Below are 16,963 nucleotides of genomic sequence, written 5' to 3'. Positions count from 1 at the left end.
AACAAACTGAAGCAGAAAGAAACAGGGTTAAAAGAAAGAAAGAGACGAGAGAAATAAAGAACGAAAGACAGAAAGAAAGGAAGGAAGGAAGAATGGTAGAAACAGGAACAGTACAGAAGGAGGAGAGAGAAAGAAGAAAGAACACCACACACACACACACACACACACACACACACACACACACACGGCCCGGACAGCCGGTCTGCAATGGTCACACCAAGATGGACATCACCCACACGGCACGAAATGCACAAACAATGACACTCCATCTCCCGCCCCCTCCCCCCCCCTCCCCTTACCCTCCCCCCCCCTTCCCCACCCTCCGGTCACAAATCGCTCCACGGACAACTTTTCTTTTTCCGCCTATGATCTTGAGGGAGGGAGGGGGCGCCATCTTGGCGGTGCCAGCGTTCCCTGGAGAGCGCTAAGAAGACTGAAGTGTCAACTGTTCTTAGTCCTGTTCGCTCTGTCAGCCTGGCTGAGAGGGAGGGGGGGAGGGAGGGAGGGAGAGATGAGACAGAGACATAGACACAAAAAGAGAGACAGAGAGAGAGAGAGAGAGAAGGGGGAAGAGACATAGGAGGGGAACGAGAGAGAGAGAGAGAGAGACAGAGAGAGAGAGAGACAGAGAGAGAGAGAGACAGAGAGAAAGAGGGAGAGACAGAGACAGAGAGACAGAGAGAAAGAGGGAGAGACAGAGAGACGGAGAGGACGGCGGTGGAGGCTTTGCCATTCACCACAGAGGCTTCCTAATCCTACTCTTCACTGTCATCGTGGTTGCGGACCTGCACCAAAAAAAAAAAAAAAAAAAAAAAGAAGTCGGAAGAGAATAACAATGAGGAAAAGATGTGCAGAAAGAAGGAGAACGAATAAGTAGAAGGAAGAAGAGGAGGAGGGGGAGGAGGGGGAAACAAAGGAGGAGTAGAAGGGGGGGGGTGAGAAGGAACAAGAAGATGGTGAAGGAGGAGGAGGAGGGGGGTGGGTGAAGAAGAAGGAGGAGGAGGAGGAAGAAGAAGAAAAGAGCGTGGCAGCAGCTGCAGCAGAACATTAGAAGGGTGTGTGTGTGTGTGTGTGTGTGTGTGTGTGTGTGTGTGTGAGGGGGAGGTATGGGTGAAGCTCAGGAAATGGAGAAAGCCTTGAGAGGCTCCAGCCTGTTAGCCCCAAGAACGAGCAGGGGACGCTCAGCCTACACAACAGACACTCTGCATTGGTCACAGAACACCCTTCAATGACTCTCCATTTACACAGTGTACACCGTCTGTGGTTGAGCAGAGCACGGAAGGAGCCAGAGAGCAAAGAGGTCTTCCCGCCAGAGATGGTGATGCTGTCGCTGCCCTGCCCTGCTCTGCTCCCCTCTCTCTTCAAAGCCACACAGCGCAGCGGCTGAAGACTGGGTTTTTATAACAGAAATTAGTATCATTTTGTGTCACACCTATCTCTTCTGTGTCAAATTCAGGCTTTTTTTTCCCTCTGGGGAAAGCGCGTCGCCACTCTGCAGCGACACTTATCTGTGTAACATCTCTCCTTCCCTCCCCCCACCCCTCTCTCTCTATTTTTTTCCCCCTTTTCTTCTCAGGCTGCAAGTTTATTTGTTTTACCATCAAAGTGGATTTTTCTAAAAAAAAAAAAAAAAAAAAGTTTTCCAGGGACAACCGTTTTGTTGCCTTTATCTCTCTCTCTCTTTACGTGAGTAAAGTGTACTGTGCGCAAGGGAACCTCGATTTATCGTCTCATTTGTATATCTAGTGAGACATGACCTCAGTACAAGCAACAATTTTGTGTGTCTCCTTTTTTTTCTTCTTCTTTCTTTCTTTCCTTCTTCTCTTTGATGCCCGCTTTCAGGACCGACTCACCGAGCGACCCAGGAACTGACTGACAGACGGAGAAGGAGGGCTGGACAGACAGGAAGTTCCAGCAGAGACAACAGTATAATCTCTCTGCTGAAAGACTGCCAGGGGAGAAGAGAGAGAGAGAGAGAGCTGGGGAAAGGACGGATGGAAGAGCCGTGCCAGCCCGTCAGAGGGGCATAAAGTCGCCCAGCAAGCAGTCTGTCGGCGCTGTCACCGCTCCGCATAGCGCCCATAGGACAGCCAGTCAGGGGGAACGATCCTCCGCTCCCTCTCGCTTTGAGATCAGCGCCAACCCCTCACGGAATGAACAGCATCCCAGCTACCGTGCCTTGCCCTCCCCCCTCCCTTCCTCTGCCTCCCGCCATTATTACCTGCCCCTGTCTTCCTGAGCCTCCACGCTTTACAACCCCCCCCCCCCTGCACCGTGCCCCCCCCCGTCCACCCCCTCCCACACACACACAGCTCAACATACGTCTGGAGTGGGGGTACCCCCTTCATCCCCCCCCCTCCTTCCTCCAAATCTGGCATCCGAGGCTCGGCAAGAAAAGCCAGTTTGGGTTCAGCCATGGATTCAGCATCAGGCTTTCCACACACAGTCTCCTCAGCAGTCTCGCAGAATCCCAACCTGTACTGTTTACGGTTTAACGAGGAGAGAGAATACTGCTTCGGCTGATGCCGTGGAATCCTAACTGTGCGGCAGAATGGGGATGTGTGTGGGGGTGTGAGGGGTTGGGGGGGGGGGGGGTGTAGGCTGAGGGCGTTATCAGCCTTGCTCATCAGGTCTGTGTGCTGGCTGCTTCACTCTCCGTCAGTGCTGCCTCCACCCGTGCTGGCTGGCAAAGGGAAAGCACCCGTGGTGTGTGAACGTGGTGCAGCCGACAGGTGTGGCCCAGCCGGCCACAAAGCATCACAGGGTGTTCACTGGGTCTTCTCTGACAGACCACGTCTTCCTCAGGTCTTGCACGGCATCACAGGGTGTTCACTGGGTCTTCTCTGACAGACCACGTCTTCCTCAGGTCTTGCACATACCAAGCCTCTCTACATCGTGGTTCCAACAGCACCCTGTTACATTCATGGCAGCTCTGTAAGGACCTGGCATTTGAAGGAAGGAAGGAGAATAGCAGCACGGGTATAGAAGGATGGCAGAGAGAGAGAGAGAGAGAGAGAGAGAAAGACAGACAGACAGACAGACAGAGACAGACACGGAGAGAGATACAGATGAATGGGCCGTATATATATATATATATCAGGTATAAACTCTAAACAGCAATGAATTTGACTTCAGCAGGCTGTGTATTCACTATTTACACTCAATACTTTCATACATGGCTTTTACTAAAAGAGCAATAGCAGACTGTACTGAATATATACATGAGAAAAAGAAACACACACACACACACACACACACACACACACACACACCCCATCCGCTGACCATCCGAAAAAACAACAACAACAACAACGTGTACAGACCCGCGGCAACAACACGCCAATGTTACAATTCTATTCCCGTCCCCGAAACTGCCTCAAAGAGACAGTGCTGTCTCCAGAACACCACCCAGAGAAGGATGTGTGTGTGTTGGGGGGGGGGGGGGTGCGTGGGAGTGTTTCGGTGGGGAGGGAGGGGGTTGGCATGCAGCCGGCAAGGACGTGGCCCGAGTCTAGCACCTCGTCACCCCCTCACTCACCTCCTCACCTCCCCCTCATCAGCCATTCCACACACCCCCTGTCTGCAAATCCTGGCCTTGGCGGGGAAGAGAGTGCAGGGGAGGAAAGGCACACCCTGGATTAGGTCCCCTGACAGGCCGGGTCTGGAACAGGGGGCAGGTCTGTGGCACTGAAAGACCATGGGACATCCAAACGACAGGACTGTTCGTTTCTCATATATAACATACCTGCTTCACAATCCAGATGAACAGTTCCTATCCCCCCCCCCGCCCCCTCCCTCCATGTGTTGTGGAGAAAAAAGCGAAATAGTTTCGGCCATTACAACCAGCAGCAAAACCTTACACAGAGACTCGTGTTTCTAGCCAGGTGCAAGAGAGAGAACGTTCGACTTCATCACACAGTCTGGATCGTAGGTACACTGTCACCGACAGAAAGACAAGAGAGGTCGGTTTCACCAACCATGGCTCCTGTAATCCAATTCTCCCGTGAGCCACGATTTCCATGGGATCCGCGCAAAGGCCACAGACAACATCAAATAAACACGTGTCAAAACAGCTGATTAATCGTTTGTCCAAACAAAGCGTGTCAATCAAATCGCCGCGCGTGACGACGTCAGCAACAATTTGCACGGATCATTTTCAGCATTTCGCTGCGCCGCAAAAAGTGACAAAGGATCTGTGGACAGGTTTTGTTTTGTTTTGATTCTTAGGATTCTGGCTGCCTGACGTCACACAGAGAAAGCATGGAATGGCTGTGTGATTTTTATATGACACAGTTTATCGATGTTGACAGAAATGCCCAATGCTTTGAACACACACACACACACACACACACACACACACACACACACACACACACTCAGACACACACAGAAACACACTTTATATATACATATGTGTCTGTGTATATATATATATATATATATATATATATATATATATATATATATATATGAATGTATGGAATGAGAGAGAGAGAGAAACGACACAATTCACTTTGCTTAATTACGTTATGGAACTGCTGAGGAATGGCAATGGAACGAAAGCACTGGAATGTTTACACTGTGCCAAAAAGCAGGACGAAGACACTTAGCTAACAAGATGATCACTTCCAACAACACTAACTCCTTCCCTGTATCGCCAAAGGTTACCGTGACTCGGTTAAGCAAACAGTAGCCAATATATTGAACCAGTCCAGAGGGTGAAACTGCAGTCATGCCATGTATCATAGCTGGCTCTCTAGTGGGAAAGAATTCATATGGCTCTCAGCTGCCGTATCGAAGGGTATAATGTCCTCTATCTATTATTTGTTATCTTTTTTTTTTTTTTTTTGACACTCACACACACACACACGACACACACCGACAGAGTGAGACACAGACAGACAGGAAGGGCGGGGGGGGGGGGGGCAGGAGTGGAGGTATCTTTTCCTCTGATACAGTTTGGTTTCTATAGAATGCACATCAGTTTGTTGACTGATCGACTGATCGATTCCACTGACTTTTGCATTGTAATCATTTGCTTTTCCTTCACACACACACACACACACACACACACACACACACACACACACACACTGCAAACCTCTCTTCCTGCCGCGCGCAACACACAGCACTCTCAAGGATAGGAAAGGTGATTGGGGAAAAAGCACACAACAGACAGGTTCAAACCTGCCCCCTTAACCCCACTTCCCACATCTCCATTCCCACCCACCCACCCCCCACACTCCTTGCATAACAACCTTTCCTCTTCCTTCTTCTTTCTTCTTTCCTCTTCCGTCTTCAGTTAGTTTTTTTCTCTCCCCCTCCCCACCCCCCGTTCCCAACCACCCCCACCCCCGGCCCCAAACGAAGCCAGTCCTCCCTCAACCCGTTTATCAGGCGGTGCCGACAGGCTGTCACCCTAAGGCAGGACTTCAAAGCCCCGCTGCATGGAGAGTGGTGGTGGTGGTGGTGGTGGGGTTAGGGGGAGGGCGGGGTGAGAGTACAGTAGGGGTGAAGGGGGGGTTAACGGAGGAAGCTTCCATTTCCTGACTGCCCTTTTCCCGGCCCTGGCCGTCAGCACAATGAAGGGCACAGGTTCCACCTTCCCCCTTCTCCCTCGCCCCCCCCCCCCTCCCACGCCCCCCCCCCCCCCCCCCCCCAACCTCGAGAACAATGGCACACGGCACTCTGTGACTTCGGGGCTACCACAACGCGCGAGCATGCTCACACACACACACACACACACACACACACACACACACACGCTCGCACACACACACACGCTCGCACGCACACACACACGCACACACACACACACACACACACGCACATTCACACACCTTTCAGAGCGGGTCAACTCTAAGGCGCACATGGAGACAGCTGTGCATGACAATTACTGTTGCTTGTTGCTCGTGTTCTTATTCATTGATTCATTCATTTAGTTAGTTATTATTGTCATTATTATTGTTGTTGGTGGTGTTATTATTATGACTATTATCATCATCATTATTATTATTATTATTATTATTGTTGTTGTCCTCACGTTTAGCTGTTCCAGGTCAGAGTGACGTCTCCACGTGATATTTTATTCCGTGCAGGCATCATCATTGTGCTCCTATGTATCACAGCGACCACGGTCACTGTACTGTTGAACAGTTCGACCAGGGTGTCTGGGTGCACCTTCCCCTCTTCCCCCTGTCCCACTTGTGTGTGGCACAGATACTGAGAGAAAGGCGCGTGGTGTGCTCACGTGTCTCCGTCCTCGTGGTCAGAGTGTGAGTGAGTGAGTGAGTGTGTGTGTGTGTGTGTGTGTGTGTGTGTGTGTGCTGACTGTGGCCATCAGAGTGCTCACACTTACTTCAGCCTGGATGTCAGTTGTTACCTGGCTGTGGGTTGTTACCTGGGTTGTTACCTGGCTGTGGGTTGTTACCTGGCTGTGGGTTGTTACCTGGGTTGTTACCTGGCTGTGGGTTGTTACCTGGGTTGTTACCTGGCTGTGGGTTGTTACCTGGCTGTGGGTTGTTACCTGAGTTGTTACCTGGCTGTGGGTTGTTACTTGGCTGTGGGTTGTTACCTGGGTTGTTACCTGAGTTGTTACCTGGCTGTGGGTTGTTACCTGGCTGTGGGTTGTTACCTGGGTTGTTACCTGGCTGTGGGTTGTTACCTGGGTTGTTACCTGGCTGTGGGTTGTTACCTGGGTTGTTACCTGGCTGACGGAGTTTGCTGATGGATGTGCCTGACATGTGACGCATCCAGTCACAGACTGGTTCCAGCAAAGTAAGAATCGGGTAAAGCGGGTACACAGACATGTGGCACAGAGAGAGCTGGCACAGAGAGAGCTGGCACACAGATACCCGACACACAAATGCATGGCACAAAGATATGAACCACAAACATAACGTGTCAGTGTTCAAGTTCGGATTTTGATTTCTGCATCTTCTGGCAAGCGGGCAGAACAGCGCGCAGATGCCCAACATATGTCTTCCCTTCCTCTTGTCGGCATCTAAGGAAAAAATACACAAGTCGAGACTGAAAACCTGAAACTGTTTTGACACTTGAAATCTTGTGTGTTTTTTTTTTATGTTCACAACACTGCATTAGAAATAAGAATTTTTTTTTCTTCGTAAATCTGAATGGGCGTATGACGCACGTGCGTTGAGGTGCTCCGTGAGTCATCCAGGTTTGGAGGATGATGGACCGAGCCACACCCTCCTTCCGCCATGGCCGATGGACAGAGCCTGCCAGGTCCGTCCCGTACAGGTGATTTGTCATCGACTTTGCCCAGATTAAATCGCGCTATACGGGCACGCCCACTGAAACCCGCAAGTCTTCAATTTCATGGTCAGTGCTGATTTGAAACGTGATCGACCAGTGGCCTCAATCAGCTTCAATTTCTCTTGCTGGTTATCGTAGAATTATTCTGATTCTGGTTCTGCGTCTTTTGATATCGCTCTTTCGAGACACAAAGGAGCGGCACTCGTGGACTGGGGATTGGTGATGAAGGGGATGATGGCTTGCTCGTCTGCTGGCTTCACAACGTGAAACGAGATCCTTTTTTTGAACAGATACAACCAGTTCCACGTTTTTAACACTGCACAGCGACACGGCAAGCCTTTTGTGCCACAACTCTCCGAGCGTTGTCGAGAGAAAGAATTAATTCTCTGCGAATGTACTCAGTAACTAACTCTCTCTCTCTCTCGCTCTCTCTCACGTAAGTACATTAACTGATGTGTTTTTGTCTCCCAAAGTGTAAGAGAATTAGTTTAAAACCTCATTTAAATCCGATGTAAAGGATGAACTCTAGCTTTTTTTATGTTGTTCTTTTTCTTTTTCTTTTTTTAAACTACTACTTCATGTAAGAAAGAAAGAAAGAATGATAGCACAACAAAGAAGGAAAAGGAAAACAAACACAACATCAGCAGCTATCACAAAATTTACGAAAGAAATTCTCCACATTCCTCACGTTTACGTTTGGCAAAATCACAGAAAAATAAACTCCCTGGATTCTAGCTGTTTGTTGTATTTCAGATTCCAACGGCAAGCCATAGAGAATGTACGTGTATGTGTGTCCCTGAAGTCTTGGGGTTTTTTGGTGTGTAGATTAAGGTTTTTTTGTTTAATGGCCGGAACTTTCCCGAGAGAATCTCTCGGCCTGCCCGCTTCCTTGGGCAGAGGTTGGCAGGAAGTGACGCTTGTAGATGGCCCGCTCACACCCACACATTGAGCACTCAAAGACAGACCCCCGTTCCCCTTGTAACCCCTATCCCCTCTCCTAAGCCATGTCACACTGCTTTTTTTCTGTCTTCTCTGAAGGTGCTGGGATGAAATGGTCTGTCTGTCTGTCTGAGTCTCTCTCTCTCTCTCTCTCTCTCTCTGTGTGTGTGTGTGTGTGTGTGTGTGTGTGTGTGTGTGTGTGTGTGTGTGTGTGTGTGTGTGTGTGTGTGTGTGTGTGTGTGTGTGTAAGTACATGTGTCTCTGTGCATGCGTCTGTTTGTCTCGGTGTGTCTGCGTCTGTGTGTGGAAAAGAAAATCTGAATCAATTTTAACTGTCAATGAAACATTAACAATGTTCATAAGGCACACACACGCACGCACGCACACACACACACACACACACACACACACACACACAACTACATAGAGAGAGAGGGAGAGAGAGGGAGAGAGAGGGAGGGGGGGAGCGGATAACCAAAATGTAAACAAGAAGCTGAACTTTTTCTCGGAGCGACGTTTCTGACAGCAGATGTAAAGAGATTTTCTGAACCAGCCCACATGATTGTCTTCCTCCAGGAGTTGACTTCGTTTCATTGCTCTTTTTCCTTCTCCTCATTTTGGCTGAGGTTTGTTTGTTACAGCTCTAAACTTGCTGTATCGGTCACAGTAATCTAGAACATAAGCATTTTCTTTTACATAACAGGCACTGTCGTTTTCCTTTTTTTAAATGTAATAATATCTACCTTTTCCCAAGTTCTTAAGATTTCTACCTTTTCTCAAATTCTATTTCGAGGTCAAGATATCCTTCGTTTGCAAAATAACTGCTTTTGGTTGTAATTAAAGATTGCAGGTAAATAAGTGTCGATTCTTTATTGATCAGTAATTTTGTTCTAATTTCTATTGATTTTTAGATATACATCTCTTCCAAACTAAAACGCATTTACATTCTAGTTTATTCGTGATAACGTGGCTAATATAGCGAAAGCCAAGTGTGGACTCATTGTACCAAACATTTCCTAAAGCAAACAGTTGTAATACCATTTTGGCAAAGTTATTAACCTGTGTTGGCTGGTCTATCTACTGTGAAAGCACGTCGTTACACACACATGGGTTTTCTCTTGACAGTGTGACGTAAAACCAATGAAAAGATAGGATGAAAAATAGATGAAGATATACACACAGACACAATCATACACAGATAGGCAGATATAAAAAGGCACAAAAATAAGGAGGGGGTGGAAGAGACAGAGACAGAGACACATAAAGCGAGCGAGAGACAGAGACACACACTAAGACCATCACATAGGTGTTGGGAAATTTCCATCGTCGGGTACGTGTACACGTCTGCAGCCTGGTAAGTCTGCACCCTTAATGGATCCCCCTGCCAGCATTTGCTTTACAGTGAGCGTGGTGATATATGTACATCATAATCCATCATGCTTCACAGTGAGCGTTGTGATATCTGTACACCATAATCCATCGTAACCTTTACAGTGAGCGTGGTGATATCTGTACACCATAATCCATCATAACCTTTACAGTGAGCGTGGTGATATCTGTACACCATAATCCATCATAACCTTTACAGTGAGCGTGGTGATATCTGTACACCATAATCCATCGTAACCTTTACAGTGAGCGTGGTGATATCTGTACACCACAATCCATCATAACCTTTACAGTGAGCGTGGTGATATCTGTACACCATAATCCATCATAACCTTTACAGTGAGCGTGGTGATATCTGTACACCATAATCCATCATAACCTTTACAGTGAGCGTGGTGATATATGTACATCATAATCCATCATGCTTCACAGTGAGCGTTGTGATATCTGTACACCATAATCCATCATCTAAACCGTTTGTAAGCAGCAGTGCAGTTGACACAGACATGCGGCGAAAATGTCAGCAGGCATCCTCACAATCTGCTGGCAAATGGCAAGAGGGGGAACTCTGCAGGAATGGATAGCAGAGGCGCAGAGAAATCACTTTCCGGACAAAAGGCTTTTCTGGCACGGCTTCTAACGTTGTGTTCGACCGCCATGACTTTCTGAAATAAGTTAGAACGCTGTTTCAATCGTCATGACTTTCTGAAATCGGTTATAACGCTGTGTTTAACTGCCATGACTTTCTGAAATCGGTTATAACGCTGTGTTTAACTGCCATGACTTTCTGAAATCGGTTATAACGTTGTGTTTAACTGCCATGACTTTCTGAAATCGGTTATAACGCTGTGTTTAACTGCCATGACTTTCTGAAATCGGTTATAACGTTGTGTTTAACTGCCATGACTTTCTGAAATCGGTTATAACGTTGTTTCAACCGCCATGACTCATGGATGTCGGTTATAACGCCGTTTCAATCGGCATGACTTTCTGAAATAAGTTAGAACGCTCTTTCGACCGTCATGACTTTTCTGAAGTCGGTTAAAACAGCCATGCTGTTTCGCTTAAGGTTCTGTTAAATCGTTATTTCTCACAGGAGGTGAAGCGCATATGGGCGAGCCAGCAAAACAAACCAGCCATCACCAGCGGCAGAGACCGGAGGTGTGCACGTGACGTCATAGCTGTGTGTGCACGTGACGTCATAGCTGTGTGTGTGCACGTGACATAGCTGTGAATCAGTAGAATAGAATAGGACAGAATAGATTTTATTGTCACGAAACCTTAAGGTTCATAAGACACAAGTGCAATGGTAAATGTGTGTGCACCGTGACCTCATAGCTGTGTGCTATACACGTGACCTCATCGCTGTGTCTGTGCACGTGATCCCATAGCTTTGCATGCACCGTGACCTCATAGCTGTGTGCTATACACGTGACCTCATCGCTGTGTCTGTGCACGTGATCCCATAGCTTTGCATGCACCGTGACCTCATCGCTGTGTATGTGCACGTGCTCCCATAGCTGTGTGAGTGCAACGTGACCTCATAGCGGTGTGCATACACGTGACCCCATGACAGTGTGTGAAGGGCCCCCAACACGTCTGTCAGCTTGGCGCGTCTTGTTGGCGAAACAATGGTGCAGGCTGTTTTCACAGCGCCACTATTTTCAGTCGGCCCCCCCCAACCCGGCCCGCTGTGTGTGGCTAATTGCACCAAGTCTGGCAGTCTGGCGCTGAAGACAGGGCTGGAGGGTAGTGAGGGGGGAGATTATAGCATCGTTCTGATATTCTGCAGCATACCTGGATGTGTCTGTTGTGTTGTGTTGTGTTGTGTTGTGTTGTGTGTGTGTGTGTGTGTGTGTGTGTGTGTGTGTGGTGTGTTGTGTGTTGTAATGTGTGTGGCGCGCGTGCGCGTGTGCATGCGAGTAAGTTAGTACGCATGTGCACAACATCGAGGTGGTAGACAGTGCGTACTGACACAACCTACACATTTGAATGTTTGTGTGACATGTGCACGTGTGTTTGAGTGAATGTGCAATACGTGTCGAAAGAAAACTCATCTTTCACCCTTACAGACACAAGAAAAGGGCTGTTTCAATGCCTAATCAGGAAGAAATCGGATACAACGAAACACAACTTTCTCAGAATCCCTCGACACATTATAAAATCAGGACTTTTTTTTTTTCTACAGCAGTGTCTTGCAAGACATCTTGACACTTCGTCCATTTCACTGCAACAGAGGAGGAAACACCGTCGTCCGAACAAAGAGAGTAATAAGTTTTACTGCATTCCCAGGACAGATAGAGCAGTATCATTCCACGGAGCATCTTAAGCCTGATAAATACCCAGTGAAACAAATTAAACACAATCTAAAGCCTGATAAATACCCAGTGAAACCAATTAAACGCAATCTAAGCCTGATAAATACCAAGTGAAACAAATTAAACGCAATTTAAAGCCTGATAAATACCCAGTGAAACAAATTAAACGTAATTTAAAGCCTGATAAATACCCAGTGAAACAAATTAAACGCAATTTAAAGCCTGATAAATACCCAGTGAAACAACCTAAACGCAATTTAAAGCCTGATAAATACCCAGTGAAACAACCTAAACGCAATTTAAAGCCTGATAAATACCCAGTGAAACAAACTAAACGCAATTTAAAGCCTGATAAATACCCAGTGAAACAAATTAAACGCAATCTAAAGCCTGATAAATACCCAGTGAAACAAATTAAACGCAATTTAAAGCCTGATAAATACCCAGTGAAACAAACTAAACGCAATCTAAGCCTGATAAATACCCAGTGAAACAAATCAAACGCATTTTAAAGCCTGATAATTACCCAGTGAAACAAATTAAACGCAATCTAAAGCCTGATAAATACCCAGTGAAACAAATCAAACGCAATTTAAAGCCTGATAAATACCCAGAAACAAATCAAACGTAATCAAAAGCCTGATAAATACCCAGTGAAAGAAATTAAACGCAGACATGCCTTAAAGGTCACTGTGGAATCAACAGACTTCACTGGAAAGGGAAACAGCGTCATGGATGCAGTTCAACAATCACCGTTAAAAAAGATGCCAGCCTGAAAGCTCGGTTCACTCTGGAGTTGAACCCCCCCCCCCCCCCGCCCCCCCACAAAAACAAACAAACAAGAAAAACAAAACACACACACACACACACACACACACACACACACACACACAAACAACAACAAGCAAACAAACAAAAAACAAACTACCAAAAAAGGTGAACAAAATCATGAGCTGTGAAAACACAATTACAATCTGCACGTTGTACGCTTGTAAACTTGTCTAAGCAAGTCCTAACACCCGATCAAAATGCACCTAACCCTTCGCCGTGAAACACAAACAGGCAGACAGCAATAGCTCTCCAAATATACAATTTGTTTGCACATACACAGACAGACAGACATACAGACACACGCAGACACACACAGAGAACAGAGAAAATGGACAGTCTACGAAAAAACAAACAAAAAAACAACAACAACAAAACAAACACACACAAAAACATTAACAACATAAATAAACAATAACAACCCACAAACATACAAACAAATAAACCAGACAAAAACAACACATAAAAACTACACGTTTAATTTTTTTGTAATTCAGCAGGAAATCTGCTAAATCCTATTTGCTTCAAAACAAATTAGCAGAAAAAAACAAAAATCAACAGTCGCCAGAGAATTAAAAAAAAAAAAGAAAAAAAAGAAAAAAAAGAAGAAAAAGAAATTGCTCACTGTGGCCAAATGGCAGTGGTTATCGCAGCGAACGAACACTACCCCCACCCCCAGCCCAACCCCACCCCTTTAAAGCTAACGGCCTCAGCACCCTGCTTTACTCGGTCCTTTAATGCCCCGAGTGCTCGCTCAATTGTCGTCAACTTGAGACATTCAAACTGCATTAACTGCTTCCAGGGGCAGCCGTTAAAAGCCCCGTGTCTCGGCGGCAGCGCCTAAAAGCTTTTGGCAATTCCTGGCTGCATGCCGTGGGCTTTAGAGCCCGGTGAGCTGCGCCAGTGATGCCCCCAGTCTTTAGCTTCCTTCGGATTATCTGCAGAAATAGTCTCCCTTTGCGCTTGCTCAATTAACATTTTTTTCCAGGTTGGGCGAGTCACTGTGTGTGGGGTGGGGTGGGGTGGTGTGTGTGTGTGTGTGTGTGTGTGTGTGTGTGTGTGTGTGTGTAAGCGTGTCTGAAAGGAAATGGAAATTGGATGTCAGCATCTTTTGTGATTGAAGTCCCCCCCCCCCTCATCATACAACAGTTCCTCTCTCTCCCACCCTCTTTCTCTCCCACCCTCTCTATCTCTCTCTCTCTCTCTCTCCTTCCTACCCCCGACCCTCTCTGTTTCATCGTCTATCGTTAGGTATGTGTGCTTTTTGTCGTGATGGGTTTTTTTTGGGTTTTTTTTCTTTTCGTCTGGCAATATTCGTTACCCCTCCACTGCCTCCCTCCTCCCTCTTTCACACACACACACACACACACACACACACACAGTCCCCTGTTCCTTTCCCTGACCACAGTGTCCTCCTCCACCCCACCCTGCACACCCAGCCACTCCTTACCCCACCTCCCATACTCACCCCCCCCCCCCCCCCCACAGACCACAAGTCTTCAAAATCATCTTACACACATCCTTTCCCATCCATCTACCATCTTATCCACCACCCCCTCTCTCTCTCCCTCTGTTTCACCTCCCACCACACGCTCCTCCCCCCTCACACTTCAGCCCACGTGACTGTATTTACCCACGAGACAATGGGGGAAGTGCAGAGGGAGGGGGCTAACTGAAAAGTCCGGGGTTGCACTTCATGGGGCATGTTGGCTAAAAGCAGTGGAAGGAGAATGGAGGGGCGGAGGGGGGGGGGACACATTATTCCAGAACTCACACCCCTCCAACCACACTGCTCTCTTGGAACCAACACCCCAGCCCTCAACACCCTGACCTTAAGGACGTCAACCAGTAGATCGTTCAACTCCACCCCTATCATCAATGGAGGGTGTGTGTGGTGTGTGGGTGGGTGGGTGGTGTGTGGGGGAAGGGGCAGCAAGTCTCACATGCATCTACAATAAGTGGGGTTGGGGTGGGACATGAACCAGAGAGAGAGAGAGAGAGACAGATGGAGAGAGAAGGATGGGGGAGGAATATAATTATATATAGAGAGATAGATAGACAGAGAGAGAGAGAGAGAGAGAGAGAGAGAGAGGGAGGGAGGGAGAGAGAGAGAAGCAGTACTACCGTTAAAACCAATGTAGGAAGGGAGACAAGCAAGGTATTTCTTCATCAATTAAAATAATTGTTTTGGCGGACATTCAGAGACACAGCAAGACAAAAAGCACATTCTCTCTCTGTCTCTGTCTCTCTCTCTGTCTCTCTCACACACACACAGACACCAGCGGAACATAACAACAACGACGACAAGAACAACAACATCAAGAACCCACGCCCCCTCACTCACCCGCTGATGTTGACCGGGTAGAATCCTGGGGGCGGGGTGGGGGGCCGGTTGTAACAGTAAAAATCCTCCTCCGTCTGGGTGGCGATCGACACCATGGCGACAGCGCCCGACGACGACGACGACGATGACGACGACGAAGACGACGACGAGGGGGGCGCGGGGATGGTGGGGGGGCGGCTGCTCTTGGCGGAGGGGGAGGGAGAGCTGTGTCCGTGGTGGTGGGGTTGGTGGTGGTGGTGGTGGTGGCCGCCCGACTTGCCGCTCTTGCCGCCCACTCGGCGTAAAACCTCCACCACGATGGGCTCTGTGGCCGTGCGGAAGGCCTCTACAGCCTCGTCATGGCTCGACTGGGATAGATCCTGCCCATTGACCTGCCACACACACACACGGTACTGGGTTACACTGATGCCAGATGTTAGCGTTCAGTAACATGTACCACTTAGCCAGGATGCTGAACACTCTAAGGCCATTTATCTGTCATGCACACACAGACACAGACACACACACATACACACACATACAGAGAGAGAGAGAGAGAGAGAGAGAGAGAGAGAGAGAGAGAGAGAGAGAGAGCTATGTTAGACTGGTGGTAACGGACCTAGTGTTCAACTTCGATAAGAAAGACCACCTGGCTATTTTACTGATCACTCTTGGGTTATTCTTGTCACGCAGAGAGAGAGAGAGAGAGAGAGAGAGAGAGAGAGAGAGAGAGAGAGAGAGAGAGAGCTATGTTAGACTGGTGGTAACGGACCTAGTGTTCAACTTCGATGACAGACCACCTGGCTATTTTACTGATCACTCTTGGGTTATTCTTGTCACGCAGAGAGAGAGAGAGAGAGAGAGAGAGAGAGAGAGAGAGAGAGAGAGCGAGCACTATGTTAGACTTCAGCCACATCTCAGCGTTCACCTCAAACAACATCATTATACCACCTAGCCATAATGCTGACCACTGTGAGGTCAAACACCTGTCACACAGAGAAACATTGTACTGGACTGCTGCTAGACCTTAGCGTTCACCTTGGATAAAAACAAAGACCACCTAGCTGTAATTGCTGAAGACCCAGGCCATTCACCCATAGAAACGGAGAGAGAGAGGAACACCGTCACCTTACACTGCCATAGATCCTAGCCATTTTACACCTGTTTAGAACGGAGACACACACCACTAAGTTAAATTCTGACTGGCGCACACCAAGGTTATTCACCTGTTAGACAAATAAGCGAGAGAAAGACTGAGAAAAGGGGTGGCGGTGAGGGGGCGAGATAGTGGGGGAGAAAGACAGAGAGAGAGAGAGAGAGAGAGGAGAGAGAGAGACAGACAGACAGACAGACACAGAGAGACAAACAGAAAGAGAGAGAGAGGGGGGGCGGGGGTGGGGACAAAGGAAGAGGAGAGAGAGAGAGGGAGGAAGGGGGGAGACCACCTGCCAGAGATGGTGGCAGACAGACACACAGAATTATGTTAAAAGGGCGATAAATCCTGGTCGTTCACCTGTAAAACACAAGCAGACAACAGCATGCTTCGTGGCCATGGCGTCTGGTCATTCACCTCTACCACACACACACACACACACACACACACACACACACACACACACACACACACACACACAGACACACACACACACACACTTACACACACACAGAGGGATACACACACACACACACACACACACACACACACATAGAGACACACACACACACACACACACACACACACACAGCATCGTGTTAGACAACCACAGACTCTGGGGATGGGTTGCATGGACGATCTTTGGACCGCCAAGTTGTGTTTTGCCAACTCCAAGGATTTAGCGTAGCGTTAGGAATATTGTTAACGCTAAACTTTAGCACTGTTGTTGTCGCTCAC

The 16,963-nt window shown here is 47.8% G+C and overlaps 1 protein-coding gene across 5 annotated transcripts in view; it reads right to left on the bottom strand.

Moving 5' to 3' along the window:
- The window catches only part of LOC143284891 (PDZ domain-containing RING finger protein 4-like), a 536,817-nt gene that overhangs the window by 156,363 nt on the left and 363,491 nt on the right, over positions 1-16,963 (bottom strand). For all 5 annotated transcript variants that reach the window (XM_076592015.1, XM_076592011.1, XM_076592012.1 and 2 more), the window contains one exon: positions 15,094-15,464. In XM_076592015.1, coding sequence (XP_076448130.1) covers positions 15,094-15,464 — 371 coding nt within the window. The remainder of the gene's footprint in view (positions 1-15,093; positions 15,465-16,963) is intronic.

The sequence above is a fragment of the Babylonia areolata genome, chromosome 8 (genome assembly GCF_041734735.1).
Source record: "Babylonia areolata isolate BAREFJ2019XMU chromosome 8, ASM4173473v1, whole genome shotgun sequence".
Classification (NCBI taxonomy): domain Eukaryota; kingdom Metazoa; phylum Mollusca; class Gastropoda; order Neogastropoda; family Buccinidae; genus Babylonia; species Babylonia areolata.
This window is presented reverse-complemented; position numbering and strand designations above follow the sequence as displayed.